Source organism: Galeopterus variegatus, unplaced genomic scaffold (genome assembly GCF_000696425.1).
Source record: "Galeopterus variegatus unplaced genomic scaffold, G_variegatus-3.0.2 Scaffold202, whole genome shotgun sequence".
NCBI lineage: Eukaryota > Metazoa > Chordata > Mammalia > Dermoptera > Cynocephalidae > Galeopterus > Galeopterus variegatus.
Window position 1 is genome coordinate 30754 of NW_007726313.1, and position 16288 is coordinate 47041.

Below are 16288 nucleotides of genomic sequence, written 5' to 3' on the forward strand. Positions count from 1 at the left end.
GCCTGTGGCTAGAGATCCTTCTATCTATATGTACACTTCATATGAATATTTAATCATTTTTAATAATAGGGTTTATTTTTCTCATGCCAAAACATTTCTGGCAAGAAACGGTTTTTTTAAATTTTTCTGATGTTTTACTATATAAACTCTGAGAATATCTCTGTTTTGTTACCTAGTATAGTGCCTTGTACATAGTGGACACAACTATTTATTGAATATATGCAGTTATACTTTCACGTAAAGCCTTGTCACCCGCTTGCCTTGTCTTCTTTAAAAATAGAAGTATGCTGCATCAACAGCATCTCCTTTTTTCTCACGAATAGTCTTGATTGACTTAAGTAGTTACAGGGGCCTCCTAAGAAAGAAATGAAAAATTCTAGCTTATCATTGTCCATTTAATGACCACCCTATTCTGTGCTACTTATCTGCTCTTCTCCTCCAAAGTAATGTTTTGTTTTTTATTGTTTCTCCAGTGAAGCTAACCTCTTTGTTACTATTACCTGATCGTTATGAGGTGAAGCTTTGTTTAAAAAGCATTTGGAACAAGTGATCTGTAGGGAGGTTGTGCAGTATCTCCAGTCAGAATGTCAGAAAAATAAAATAGTAGGCGTTCCATTAGTAATTAAAGGGCCATTTGTTCTTGGTTCCAGAACAGAACTCATGGCCTATGTAGACATCTGGGCAGCTCTTGGAACTCTTGTATTATCTACCCATAACCTTAAAGTTGCCTCTTTTCCCTGCCTACGATGATTTTAGTGATACATAAAGGGAAAACATGTTGACTTAATAAAAATGATGGGCAAAATCCAAACTTAAATAAATTAGGAATCAATTTCATATTTTAAAATAATTAACTATTGATTTCCTTTAAATATCCTTAAGCATCTTTTGGTTTCTCAAAAACAGGAAATTTCTAAATGACATATACCAACAATTTGCCAAGAATATATGAACAACTCATTTTTTATGTCTATTATAATAGAAGCTATATTCTTTTTAGGATCTTATGAATCCTTCAGTGGTATCCCTTACACCCACTACTTTCAACGAACTTGTTAAACAAAGAAAATACGACGAAGTCTGGATGGTTGATTTTTATTCTCCGTGGTGTCATCCATGTCAAGTTTTAATGCCAGAATGGAAAAGAATGGCCCGGGTACGGTAAAATAGTTTATTTTAAATCTTAACATTTACTAGAAATGTTTATTTACCAGAGTTATTTTGAAACTGAGATGAATGAACCCACAACTAGATTATGACTTAGTAACAGTTCTGATCATATCATTTAGATTCTGCCTATTACATGTAGTATCTGGTACACTTTTGACCACACTGCTGCCAGCATCATCCCAAAGACACTCTTCATTTTCTATTTAAGTTTTTCTATACTGTATTTTTAGAGCCTAAAGATATTGTTCTTCACAATACTATGGGACTTAAAAGTAAGAAAAAAAATAGCCTTGAGCAGTAAAACATTTATACAGCAGTCTTCAAAAAGTTCATGGAAAGATGTAATCTTTTAATTCCACTTTTTTAATGAACTTTTTGAAGTACCCTTATATTTAGAAAATTTCCTACAAATAGGCACAGTGTTATAAATCATGAAAGACTGGAAACAAATTATTTAGATACCAGAATAGAAAATTCTATTAATATTTTGTATTTGTTTCTAAGATAAAAAAATAAGCCTTTAAGATGTAGTGATTTCTAGTATCTTAACATTTAAGAGTATACATTTTTGTGCTTTTTTCAATAAAATGTTTTAATTCAGATGTGAGTCAATAGGATACCTAAAATTCTTGCCTCCACTGGAAAAAGTAATCCCTTGAAATACCACTGCAGAGACCTTCATTAGTTCTTGGTTTCTAGAGTTTTAGAAATACATAATTTTTCCCAGGTGATAAATGAATGAAGTCACTTGTTTAAACTGCAATAATAATAAGCTGTTATCTACAAAATTAGATATCAAATTCATTAATAGCCCTTATTCATTTTTAATTGATGGAAATCACTGATAAATAATATAATCATTTCACAGTGACTGCATATTTCTTTATTGTAAACGTATGTGAAACATTATAGAGGTAATTTGATTCCAATCAGTTTGATATATCTTTTTATTTTGTTTTATAGACATTAACTGGACTGATCAATGTTGGCAGTATAGACTGTCAACAATATCATTCCTTTTGTGCCCAAGAAAATGTTCACAGATACCCTGAGATAAGATTTTTTCCCCAAAAATCAAATAAAGCTTATGAGTATCAGTAAGTATTCTCTAAAATTTGGAGACATGTATTATAATCATTTAATTATACAGTTAACATTTAAGTTACTCTAACTAAATAAAAGTTAACCCAACAAATATTTATTGGGAGACTACCATGTTTAAGATAGCATGTTAGTGAGCACTTCCGAAGATGAAAAAAGAGAATTGAATAATCCCTCTGTTTATGAAGCTTACAGTCTAGCCAAGAAGATAAGAGGAAGAGCTAACATTTATTAAGTTAGTTGGTTTCAGGTATTCTACTATATATGCTTTACTCACATTATTTCTACTAGTCCTCATATGTACTCTGTGAGGTAGGAATCATTATCGTTCCTACTATAATAGAAATAAACTATGATTCTCAGACCTTAGATAACATTCCCAAGTCACACAGTTGCTGGGGTTTGAATGTAGGTCTGTCTCAGTGCCTATATTGTTTCCACACCAGCACGTGGTATTTCAGGTAGAAAACTCAGATGTAAGGTAGAATATGATGAATATTATTAAAGTAGTAAAATTGAGCCATGGATTTCAAAGGAAGAGAGGGTTACAACTGTGAGAAAATCATGAAAGGCTGCATTTTTGAGGTAGCTTTAAAATTAGATGTGAAGATGAAAAAAGAGAATTGAATAATCCCTCTGTTTATGAAGCTTACAGTCTAGCCAAGAAGATAAGAAGAGGAAGAGCTAACATTTATTAAGTTAGTTGGTTTCAGGTATTCTACTATATATGCTTTACTCACATTATTTCTACTAGTCCTCATATGTACTCTGTGAGGTAGGAATCATTATCGTTCCTACTATAACAGAAATAAACTATGATTCTCAGACCTTAGATAACATTCCCAAGTCACACAGTTGCTGGGGTTTGAACGTAGGTCTGTCTCAGTGCCTATATTGTTTCCACACCAGCACGTGGTATTTCAGGTAGAAAACTAGAAATAAACTATGATTCTCAGACCTTAGATAACATTCCCAAGTCACACAGTTGCTGGGGTTTGAATGTAGGTCTGTCTCAGTGCCTATATTGTTTCCACACCAGCACGTGGTATTTCAGGTAGAAAACTCAGATGTAAGGTAGAATATGATGAATATTATTAAAGTAGTAAAATTGAGCCATGGATTTCAAAGGAAGAGAGGGTTACAACTGTGAGAAAATCATGAAAGGCTGCATTTTTGAGGTAGCTTTAAAATTAGATGGGAATTTGATTGACAGTAATAACTTGAATGAAGGTTCAGAAACTAAAGCCTCAGACATTTTGAGCTTTGCAGTTCCCATAGGTCTGCAGGAAACGTCCAGCAGATATAGTTAGACATTCTAGTCTGCCTGGAGCCCAAAACAATACCAAGACTAGAGAAAAATTATTTGGGAAGCTATATAACCAGTATTTGTAGCTAGGTATATTGAGAAGAGAAATGCTAGATGAAGTCAATCAACTAAACATTTTTTAATTACTTCAATACATTTGTTTTCTGAATATATCTAATAATAGAAAATACTATTTACAACTCGTGTTTTTTCTTTTTTCAGTAGTTACAATGGTTGGAATAGGGATGCTTATTCCCTAAGAATTTGGGGTCTAGGGTAAGTAATTAAAATACATATCATTGTATAAAAAAGATTCAAAGCTGTTTACCTTCTTCTTATGTCATTAGTTAAGTTTACTGGGGATTGTTTAAGGTTCCAGCATTTTAAACTACTTACTAAATGATATGTACCAGGATGGGGTGTTTTATTACACTCATTCTTTGAAGCAATTTTTAAATTGCTTTTAGAAAGTCTTGCAACATTATTACATTTTTAGATGTTTACTTTGGTTTTGTATAATGAAAAATGATTTTGATCCTTTGCCACAGGTTTTTACCTCAAGTGTCCACAGATCTAACACCTCAGACTTTCAATGAAAAAGTTTTACAAGGAAAGAATCACTGGGTGGTTGATTTCTATGCTCCTTGGTGTGGACCTTGCCAAAATTTTGCTCCGGAATTTGAGCTCTTGGCTAGGGTAAGTCCTATCTATCTACTTAAATAAGTTGTGGTCACATGCATGTTTTAATAATTAGATAAAAACACTGTAAATATAATTCTTGGGTTTTTTAAAAAAGTTTTCTCTGAATTTAAACAACTGTATTCTTTTTCTATGACTAATCTTTGCAAATTTCTTTTCTATATGAAAGCTTTTAGCTGACATCTCTATCTCGGTTGACAGCATCATCATCTACCTAGTTGTAAGAGCCAGAAATCTCTCTTTGCTCTTGTCTCCTACTTCCTTCCCCCACCGCCAGTACTCTGCTGCCCTCCAGGCAATCACGAGATCCTATCTGTTCTGTGTCATCTCTTATCCATCTTTATTGCTAGCCTTTTTGTCCGAGCCTTCATCTAGATTTATTATATTTGCCTTTTAACTAGTCTCATACTACGAGTCTACCTTCTTCAGTGCTGTCCTGATGCTCTTCCTAAAATATTGCCTTCTCTGGCTTACTAACCAAGTTTCTTGGTATGTGTCCATTGACTTCAGGTCTCCAATCTGAGCTTTCTTTCTTTCTCCCACCTCACCCTTTACACTCCAGACATAAAGTATTTCAGGTTCTCTGAACATGTATCCTTATGTATGTGCTCTCCTGTCTCTACTTTGGTTGTCTGGATTTTGTTCTCCTTATGCTACAAAACTCAACTCTGATGGCACTTCTGCTTTCTCTGCTTTTCTCAGTTAATGTCATCTTGATATCTTATACTCCATCAGTGTACTTAAACAATGCATGTTAATTATTTACACAGCTGTCTCTTCCATAAGACTATGAGCTTCTTGAGAGCCAGGTCCATGTTTTATCTGTATTTGTATTCCTACTGCCTAACTTAGTAAATGCTTATAAAATCAAACTGAATACATACACTCAGTGCAGTCTGAGTTTTTGATGTTTCTTTTTGTCATAACAGTCCTGTTAATGACCTAATCTAGATTAGTAGTTTCCTCACCTACATAATTCAAGGATCTCTTGCCATTGGCAGTACAAAACATTAGTTAGAATGAGAAAGTCAAAACCAGTCCCACCTGTCTAAAATAAAAGCTTAGCATCCCAAGCAAGCCATGAGAATTTCTTAGAGGGATTTCAAAGCTCCTATAAACTATAAAAGATTATTTTATTTATTGACTGGTCCTTCAAATAAGAGGTTATTCATTCTTTCTACTTTAATCTTCTTCTTATGCTTTCTTTTTCTCCAATAATTTCTCCAATAATCTAACAAAATATTTTATTCCTTCATTCCTCATTATTGAAAACTTAGCTTGGTTATAAACTTTGTAATGCAACTATGTCTTGAGTATAGCAGAAGATTACTAAGCATGAAAAAGGTCATTCATTCAACAAATCCTAAGCACCAAGTGAAAAGCATTATGCTTGGTACTGGGCCAACAAAGATGAAAAGACAGAAATTTCATGTCTTTAAGAAAATTTTAATGTAGTGGAAAGGTGAAATGCAAATGAATAAATATAATACAACAGGATGATTTCTATAGTAAATATAGAATGAAGTGCAGAGTCAGGCCAGGAAGAGACAGAAGGCTCCACAGAAAAGTTAGTATTTGAGATGAGAATTACAACATGACCAGGAGTTGGGCACTTGAAAAGGTCAGCTGGAGAGCACTCTAAACAGAGAAGACAGTTATTTGGTAGCATACAGAAAAATGAGAGAGCAGGTCATGTTCAGGGATCTCCATGTTAGTCCAGTATTATCAGAGTATAAACAAGGAAGGGGAATGACAAAAACTGAAGCTCAAATAATGGGCAAGGAGGAGGAGGTTACTTCTTTTCGCTGTGCTAGTGCACTGCCCACTCTACCTCAGTGATTTTATACTGTACAGAATGTATTCTATGTAAGCAGTAGAGGAGAACTGTTGGATATAGCAGGATTCATTGTACATTTTAGAAAGATCACATTGGCAGGCTGAACAAGAGCCAATAAACAGAAAGAGAGCTTCCGGTCAAGATGGTGGTCCCAGCATCACTCTCTCCCACAAATCAACCAATTTACAACTATTAAAAAGCAATGAACTGCCAAGCTGGGGCCACTAGAGTTCAGGGGAAGAGGAGGAGAGACCTAAGGAGTACATGAAGGCAGGAGAAACCATGATGAGAGAAAGAAAGGACTGCTCCTGCCATTTTTAATCCCAGTCACTTCAAGGCTGACCCTTGTGAGCACAGGGAGCAAGAGCTGGCAAAAGCCACTGCTCTGCCCTTCCTATGAAGTTGCTTGGAGGCGGCAAGGGTCGAAGAGGGCCTTGGTGACCTCAGGCCAGCAGGACCACTAACAGGCTTCCCATGGACCCACATAGGAGTGAGGAGCCGGAACAACTGAAAAAAGGAGCCACTCAGAGGCCAGTAAGTCATCGCAAGGGACTGGCACACACCCTGTCCCATGGGAAGTGTTTGGAGTACGGGTGGTCAGGGAGATGGGCCCACGGGGGAACACTGGGGTACTACAAGGACAGCTGATCTTCCCCCCAATCAGCACAGGACCACTCAGTGGAGGCAAGTCAGGAGTATAGAACTGCAGGGGGAGCAGTTTGCTGAAAAGACTCAGGTCCAGACTAGAGTTTGTACACAACCCAGGTGTACCAGATCTCGCGAGACCCAGATATACCTACAAAGTCAAACATTAAAACCTGACCTGCACAAAAAGACTTCCCCAGGGAATCAGCAGCAATTAGGTCAACCACAAGGCTCAAGTGCTGGTCCCCACAGAAACTTCCTCCATTTTAGAAGTAAGCAAAGGACAACAAATTAGTTCCAGTGCAGAGTTTAAGTAGTGGGAACAGAGTATAATCCAACACAGATCTGAAAGAAAAAACAAAATACCCACAGAGCAGAGACAAAGTTTGATATTAACTAGTAAAGTCACTTCACCGAAGAACACCTATAAAACCTAGAAGGACCAGATGCCCCCTGGGCCCACAAGCCTGGGAGAGGGTAGGGCTGGGGACAGTGGGGGAGTCGAGGGCTTCAGCCACATTCCCCTGACATGTGCATTCAGCCCAGCAATGACTAAGCCACCACTGGAAGCCCCCTGGTCTCCCCTGCAGGAATGAGGGGGGTGCCACGGGCCTCAACCACACCCCTCCTTCTCCTATCCTATTTCCTTTCCTTCTCCCCCTTCCACCCAACTGCTCCACAAGAACATCTTAGAATGTAAAAACAGATGGAGCTGGGGACCAACCCCTCCTCCCACAACCAGGCAAGGAGCATGCCAAAAAAACAACTTCCACGTGGGTGGCCCACCACAGCCACCACAATAGCCACAGCTGCCCCAAAAGCAGCTTAGATGCCCCACCACCATGCAGGTGGTCCGCCAACCACTCAAGTCCATTGACACAAGGAAAGTCACCAGTGGAGACCAAAGAAGAGGATGTCTCTCTCCACAAAGCCTAATCCATTGTGACAGAAGAAACATGTACTCTACAGTAATATTGGGGGACCTGAACACACCTCTCCAAGCACTGGACAGATCTTCTAGGCAACAAATCAACAGAGTAACTGTTAAGTCTTTCAGAAAGAGAAAAGAAATCTAGGGTTATCAGAAGGGTATGGGGAGAGATTGGATAAGGGGCATAAAGAATAAGTATGATTTGTAATAATATATATGCTAATATTTGATCAACATACTTCAGTGTTGAATCCTAAAAATATGTATAATCAATTATGGTTTAATTAAAAAAATAAATTCACTCTGGGGCCTAACTCAACAAAAAACATTCAAGTTGATAAAGAAAATAAAGCTAGAATATATGAGGAAAAAAAAACAGAAAGATATTTAGAGCACAAAACCAATATGGTGCCCTCCCCTAAGTAATTAAAAATATAAGTAAAATAATGAAATAAAATAAACATTTTGGAAATGACATAAAAACCTATTAAAATAACATTTCTAGATTTCTCCAACCTTCAACATGAGTGTGTGTCTGTCTGCATATGTGCTTATTCATGCAACATTGCTGGTGCCTTAAAAGTTAATCTGCCTGTTGGTGTACCCCAGCCTTGGTGACTCAACTGCAGGCACCAAAGATATTTTAGTTGTCCGGAAGTGAGAGATTACAACTTGAACCAGGATTAGATCAGTGATGATAGTAAGAAGAGAAAGGAGGAGACAAATACAAAAGAGATATAAGAATAAATAGGGACCATCACATCCTGGACACAGGTGGTGAAGGTCAGCTTTGTATGCAATGAATATGCACAATCAGTAAAATAAAAATGAATAAATAGGATTTAATGTTCGTTATAGGTGAAGGAGAGAGGAGTATAGGATAACCCTAGTATCTATTTTAAACTGAATAAATAGGAAGAAGAGTGGGTTAAGGGAACAGGATTAATTTTGGACATGCTTGAGGTACTTCTGAGGCATTCACCTAAAGCAAGCCAATACATGATTGAATATGAAATCAAGGGGAGAGACTGGAGTTGATGAACATATAGGTATATAAGATCAGCCTAAGAGACTTTTCACAGTGAAAAAATTGTTGACCAAAGAGAACTCTGATTGGATGTTATAATATGAGGGGCGGATAAAGGAGGAGGTCCCCCATGCTAGAAAATGGGAAGAAGGCTAAGAGAGTAGTGACCAATGCCAAGAAAGAAAAGAGAAAAGAAAGAAGTGGTCAGCAGTATCGGGTTCCCATTAAGAAGACTGAAGTGTCCATTCAGTTTGGTCAAGTAGAGGTCAGTTGTGAACTTTGAGGAGTTTTAGTGGAGGGAGAAGAACAGGTGCCAGACTAAAATGTCTTGCCAAACTAGGAGATGGTGAGGAAGTGGTGAAAGAGTAGACTGCTGCTCAGAAAAAAATGAGAGCCTTAGAGAAGCAGGGTGGTAGCTACAGGAACCATTGCAATCCAGGAAGGAATCCTTTTGTGATCATTTGTACATACACTGAAAAGAGAATTACAGATCTGCCAGGGAGGGATTGGAGAACGTAGGAGGAGGAGTCAGCCTTCCACAAGAAGAAAAATACTCTCAGCACAGAGACCAGAGAAACGAAAAAAGATGAAAACAGAAACAGAGGTTTGTGATGGGCAAGGTGTGGGTAACAAGAAATCAAGGTAGTTCAGAATAAAGTTTCTCAGTTTTAAGACACAGGAGAATTTGTTTGCTGTTGCAGGGAAGAGGTGCTGGGTGAACAGAAGCTTAAAGGGCCAGGAAGAATTTAGAAACAATCTTGTTTGAATAGGAAGGATTGAAACTAAGTTTCTTAAATAACCCTTAAATATATAAAGATTCAGAATGTTTTATATCATGTTGCTTTGTGGTTGCCAAAATAGTTTATGCTGAAGAGAGGATGGCAAACCATATTTTTCTTTTTTCAGATGATTAAAGGAAAAGTGAAAGCTGGGAAAGTGGACTGTCAGGCTTATGCTCAAACGTGCCAGAAAGCTGGTATCAGAGCCTATCCAACTGTGAAATTTTATTTCTATGAAAGAGCAAAGGTATGTACAGGCTTTCCTCTAATTCCTTCCTTTAACAGTCCAAGCTCAAAAGGAGATTTGTTTTCAGTCTGAGTAATGCTTTTTCCTATTTTGTTCTCCCTTTGTCCTTTTTTGTTTTGTTTTGTTTTGTTTGTCTTTTTCGTGACCGGTAAGGGGTTCGCAACCCTTGGCCTATTTTGTTCTCCCTTTGTCCTTTTTTGTTTTGTTTTGTTTTGTTTTGTTTGTCTTTTTCGTGACCGGTAAGGGGTTCGCAACCCTTGGCTTGGTGTCGCCCGCACTGCGCTCAGCCAGTGAGCGCACCGGCCAGTTCTGTACAGGATCTGAACCCGCGGTGGGAGCGTCGCTGCACTCCCAGCACCGCACTCTCCAGAGTGCACCACGGGGCAGGCCCCCTTTGTCCTTTTTTAAATATTATTGCATATTACTGAAACAGCTTTTCATTTACATATATACCAAGTGATCTTAACAGTTTTTCTTTCTCATGGTTGATATGATCTCAATTGCCTTAAATTTTTATACTAATGAATAGGAAAATTAGAGACATAACAAAATATTAATATTGGCTATCTTTGGGTGGTGGAATTCAGAGTAATTATTTTCTGTGAAGTTTCATATTTCTGACTTTTTATAGAATGAATACATGTTACTTTTATAAGTAATTCTTCTTTCCTAGAAGGTAAAAAATATTAAGAGAATACTTTTACAATACTTTTGAAATAGCCTTAGTACCTGAGTATCTTGAATAATTATTCATGGTTTAGATTACAAAATAAAAGTTAGGGTTTCTGGATTCAGTCATAATTAATTTGGGGGGCCACTGACAATATGCTTTTTCAGTAAAAAGAAAAACTAGAGATCCACCAATGGGTCTTAACAAAATCCATGTCATACCTTTTATCTATGATTATTGATACAAAAGCTCTGTTTTTCAGGCACTGTACTTGCTAACTCATGACCTTTGCTGTCTTCCCAAGTAAAAATATGTTTTGTTTTTTGACAGTAGAACTCTGATACTTTAAAGAATGCATAAGAATAGATTAACAAGAATTTTTTTTTCAGAATTGAAGATTAACTTTCTCATGCTCAATTAGTTTATAAGAAAGTAAATAAGAATGCATGATTTTTTTTTTAATTGAAAGAAAAGTTCAACAAAGGCAGGCAGACAAAGGAGATTGCACAGTGTGGTGAAAGATAAAATGAACTGTTTTCTATTATGATCCTAGGAAGAGTGAGAAAAGTGTGTACCTTTCAATGTCTCTTAGAGAGTAACCGAAAAATATAAAATCATTTTCTATCCAAAAGTAGACTTGGAAATATAATAACTGTAATTGTTAAAAGCTGAAAAAGAACCATGAATTGTGGAAGAGCTAAACAGATGGTAGTGATGACCAGTAAAACCCAAGATGATGAAGGCAGACTTGAGTGGTCTTCTTAAGTAAACAGGTGGTGCTCTGCCTGGAATGCAGCTGATGACACAATCATGGATCCAATCTTGATGATGATATGGCCAGCTAAACAAAAAAACAAAAATAGTAAGAGCAGTAAGGTTTCCAAAGGTTATAGTGGCTACTGAGGTCACTAAGAACAGCCTGCAATACTGCTGCCTGGAATAATATTTATTTCCTATATTTCTGTTCAGAATGCTTTATACTATTGAATAAGTTTAAGTAATGAGCTTAATTCCTTTGGGGGGGAAAAAACTGTGGTAAGCTAAACAAGTATTTGCCATGTACTCATGTTTTCTGGTAAAATATTCAAAATAAATAATGTCAAATATTTTCTACTTTTTGGAGGAGAATGTCAGGTTAAGATCTGATATTTTTTGGTAGCTTTAATACATTTTGAAATAGAGCTAAATAAAGAAATTAGGTGATGAATTTTTGAAATCTAATTGTCGCACATCTAAGTTTTGTCCATGAAGGTTTTTGATTTGTCAAGAAGCTGTCAAGAACAGCCTGGGGCAAGCAGAACTCAGCAGAGATAAAGGAGCTTAATATCTGTTTCTCAATTTTCAGAACAACTGAGAAATGGGTGACATAAATAGGGGCATTATTCAGGTAGAATGATATTAGGGAAGTGTCAATGTAATGAGCAGTTACAGAACTAACCACACCATAGACAGAGCTGTTTGAAAAGATGATGTTACCATGTGTCCAGAGGAATCCAGCTGATAAAGTTAGGAACCAAATGTCCCTGTTCAGACTGAAAGATGGGTGGCATCCAGAAGTCCAGGCCAGATAGGAAGGCCAAGGGAGAATAATGATTGGAGTAAACAGAAGTACAAACCAGGCGGGCAGTTAGTTGGGGTTGGGGTTCGGGTTCACACCAGGAATGAGAAAACAGATGGCTCCAGATGCAAAATAAGCAGGCCTGGATATACTGACCTGCTCCTTGCCCTGCTTTTCAGGCACTTTCCTGCTGTGCAGATGATAACTAGGAGATACGTGTTGCTTTCTGTTATTGTAGTTGGTCAAGGTTTTGTCAGTATTGATGATTGCATTAGATTAGAATGATTTCAGTCCTCTGAAGTTTGGAGTCAACGGTGCATTTTTCCCAAGGATCTATTTTACGTTTCCATAACACTATTAGTATTTATTTCAGGTACATTATGGGTTAAAACTGTGCTTTTGCAGCATTATTTCTCTGAAGACACTTGAATTTCAAACACTTAAAGTTTTGGAACAAAAGAACTTTAAAGCATATTTAATCAAGTTTCTTAGATGGAAATGTTATGTTTTGGTTAAATAAAGATAACGAGTGTTTTTAATTTTAGAGAGATATTTTAGAAGAGCAAATAAATACCAGAGATGCAAAAGCGATTGCTACCTTAATATATGAAAAATTAGAAACTCTCCAAAATCAAGGAAAGAGAAATAAGGTAAGGACTAAGCCTAGAGATCACTTTAACAAAAGTTATCAAAATTTATTCTTACTATATATTATGTATATCGATACACATAAGGTATTGATAAGGTACACATAAGGTACAATAATCATAAATTTCATAACAGGAACCTTCAAAAAGTAATAAGATAGTTGTAAATTTCTACTTTGGGAAATAGGACAATCAAACTAACGTCTAGACATGGAAATGTTTAGAAATTGAGACAACTAAAACCATTTAACAAAAAATAGTGACTATGGTTCGCACAAAAACTTGTATAGAAATATTCATAGCAGCCTCATTCATAATGGCAAAAAGTGGAAATGCAAATGTCCATCAGCTGATGAAGGGATAAACAAAATGCGGTATATTCATACAATGCTATATTTTTTAACCATAAAAAGGAATGAAGTACTGATCCTTATTACAACATGGATGGACCTTGAAAACATGCTTAGTGAATGAAACCAGTCACAAAAGGCCACGTTACTGTGTATGATTTTATGTGAGATGTCCAGAATAGACTAACCTACAGAGACTAGAAGTAGATTAGTGGTTGCCTAGGGGTGGGTGCAGTAGAAAAGAAATGGAAATTGGGGCAACTGCTGATGGTTAATAAAGTTTCTTTTGGGGGTGTGGAAAATATTTTAAAATTAGATCGTGATGATAGTTGCACTATTCTGAATATACTGAAAACCACTGAACTCCTTTAAATGTAGGAATTTTATGGTATATGAACTATATCTCAGTAAAGCTATAAAAAAATAGTGACTATGGCCATAAATTATTTAAATTTTGTTCAAATGTAAAAGCATTGAATTGTTAGGAATAAATATACTGGAGCTTTCATAATACATTTTGGATAGCAAATTTTCTTTTGTTCTTGGTGTATTCAGGATGTATTGAGACCCATATTCTTCTTGGGCATTCCTTGAATTTTTTTTTAATCTATCAAAAAGCAGTGCAACCTTTCCTGTTATCCTTCAGAAGGCAGTTCACTTTTGCCTTTTTAAAATCAGTGTCATCCTAGAGCATACACAGAAACAGAGTAGAGAGTCCATGATGTTGGAGTGCTTTTTGATAAGAATATAATACAATCACATATATGGTGTCTTGGATTCTTTCCCTATAAGATAAGAAAAGGACAAAAGCACAGCACAGCCTCTGGAGAGGACTGGAGAAGGCTGACTTTGTAGGGCCATATTACAGTACTGATTCTGCTATAATCTAGTTCAGAGCTGCAGCCCCCAATACAGAAAACCTTATAGCCTGCTTTGAGAATATTTTGTCCAAATCTAAAATATAGGAAAGAGATAGTTGTGAATCTATTTTCTTGGGTTCACTGAACAAACATGTTTTTCTAGTGTTTTGGCAATATTAGTTTTCTCAAGATATTTTATTTAAAAATTTATGACTTTTATCAAGTTAAATATTTGAAATAGAAAAACACTATTAGTCATAAACAGAATATCACAACCGAAATTAAGTTAAAGAGCATACTACCAAATAGGCCTTTGAAAGTACATAAAATTATAGTCTGCTGTGTGGAGGTAAGAACTAGTAGATAATCATTTCTTTTCCATTGTTTTAGTTAGGCAAGGTATATTTTATGTAGTAATATATTAAATAAGAATACTGAGTATTTCTGAAAAGGTAAAATATTGCTTAGTTTATATTATTTTACCTTATTTTTAACATCATAAACTCTTCCTTTTCTCTTTCAATCACCTTTACATTATTGTTATAGGATGAACTTTGATGATGAAGAAAAAATTGAAGAGAAATTCTGACAAATGACATCAGAAGACACCTTCATTAGAATGTCAGTACGTTCATGGTTAGGAATAAGTGAACGTTATCTTGGACTTGTAATTGCACTGCCTGAATTCTGTACAGCATTGGTGTGAATGAAGGGTCTGCAAGTTTTTTTCTGTAAAAGGCCAGATCATAAATATTTTAAGGTTTGCAGACCATAAAAGGTTCTTGTCACATATTCTTCTTTTTTGTTTTGTTGTTGTTTTCTAAACAGCCTTATTAAAAAATACAAAAACCATTTTTAGCTCAGGGCCATACAAACATAGGCCACAAGCCAAATTCAGCCCATGGGCCACAGATTGCTAGAAATGATGTTTCGTGTGACTAGCTGCAAAATGAGCCTGCTCTGCATTATCTACATAATGTCTAAAGATGTACAAAGCACACTTTTTCACCTAGTTCTGTGGCTGGCCTGAAAAGAGGTAACTTGGTTTTCAGTCACCTGTTCTAAAAATTCTGTCTCTGACTATATATTTCATCGTAAAAACACTCAAAATGCAGAAAAATAAACAGATACCTGTTTTCATGCTGTATTATAAAGATATTATTCATTGTTTTCTTTCCTTTTTAAAGGTTGAAGAAATGCTAATTTTTCACAACTGAGAAATTTTTTTTAACACTAAGTGTACAAATTCTATAGATATATATCATCCAGAAAAACATGACAGAAAAAGATGTATAGAAATTAACTGGACATTGTAGAGTATCCCAGATATATCAAGTATTTAGAGTTCTATATTTGGAATATATATGAGTCATTTATTTTCTGAAATGTCTTTCATAAAAATTTTCTCACTGATAGCTGATTTTTTTTTTTTTGAAGCATCTAATTTTTAAGCTTTTTGGAATTTGTTTTGACCTATATTCTTTATTTACACTGGTTTGCTTTTTTCATAGTTCTGGTTTTTTCATTCTTTTTTATTCATTATTCAAGTAGGAAAAATAATTTTACAGGTTTGTTTCACTGTAGCTCATAATGATCCTGTGGTTATTCCAGTTATTAGTATACTGTCAGAGGCTGCCTTTTTTAGATAAATATGGGTGTAATAACTAAAGTTATTTTTATAAGAAAATCAAGTATATAAATCTAAGAGTGGGATTTTTTAGTTTCAGATCTGTTCATACTCAATCACAAAATTTTTTCCTTGCATTTAACAAATTGTGAGTAACATGTAGATGTTTGGTTATAATTCAAGAGTGTATGAAATGATAAAAATCCCAGTTGCTCAAAAGAAGTCAATGAATAAAAAAAACCCTTTGATTTTTCAAAAAACTTATTAAGACTGTGCTTTATTGTGTTTGGAAGAGATTTGTGGGGTTTTTTTTTAATATCACTTTACCTTGTCCCCCAATATTCCCTCACATAGATTATTTTATTGCTATAATTTAACTTATATAAAAAATAGACTTTGTTCATTTTCAACTCTAACGTTATGCTTCACATTCTCTCCCATATTTTTCTCTAGTATATACTCTTAACCTCCATTCTTGGGTTCTGCTTTATACACATGGGCATATATGGAACAGTCACCACTCTTAACCTTAACACCAGCTTTTTGAATTTTGATCAGTAATGGCAAGAGCCTTTCATTTATTAAATTTTTAAAGCCTAGAAGTTCTTCAAAACTGGCTTGTTTCTACAAAAATCCTAGTAAAAATGGAGTGCCTAAGGAAGCTTTACTTGGTAATATTTACTATGTTAATATACTGGTTATGTACGTACCACTGTGCTGGACCCTGAGGAGTGTGCAATAGGAATATAACGCATGGTTCCCATCTCCCAAGAGTTTATATTCACAGTTCTGTCAACTAAACTCATAAATAAGTTTATAGTTACTTCTATTACC

At 35.6% G+C, this 16288-nt stretch overlaps 1 protein-coding gene across 1 annotated transcript in view; it reads left to right on the plus strand.

The window, feature by feature from the left end:
* Positions 1-15718, plus strand: part of DNAJC10 (DnaJ (Hsp40) homolog, subfamily C, member 10) — a 43070-nt gene extending 27352 nt beyond the window's left edge. The window contains 7 exon segments of the mRNA XM_008565726.1: positions 1001-1156; positions 2134-2267; positions 3800-3853; positions 4126-4273; positions 9623-9742; positions 12516-12620; positions 14374-15718. Of these exon segments, the coding sequence (XP_008563948.1) occupies positions 1001-1156; positions 2134-2267; positions 3800-3853; positions 4126-4273; positions 9623-9742; positions 12516-12620; positions 14374-14385 (729 nt within the window). The 3' untranslated portion in view covers positions 14386-15718.
* Positions 15719-16288: the final 570 nt, after the last annotated feature.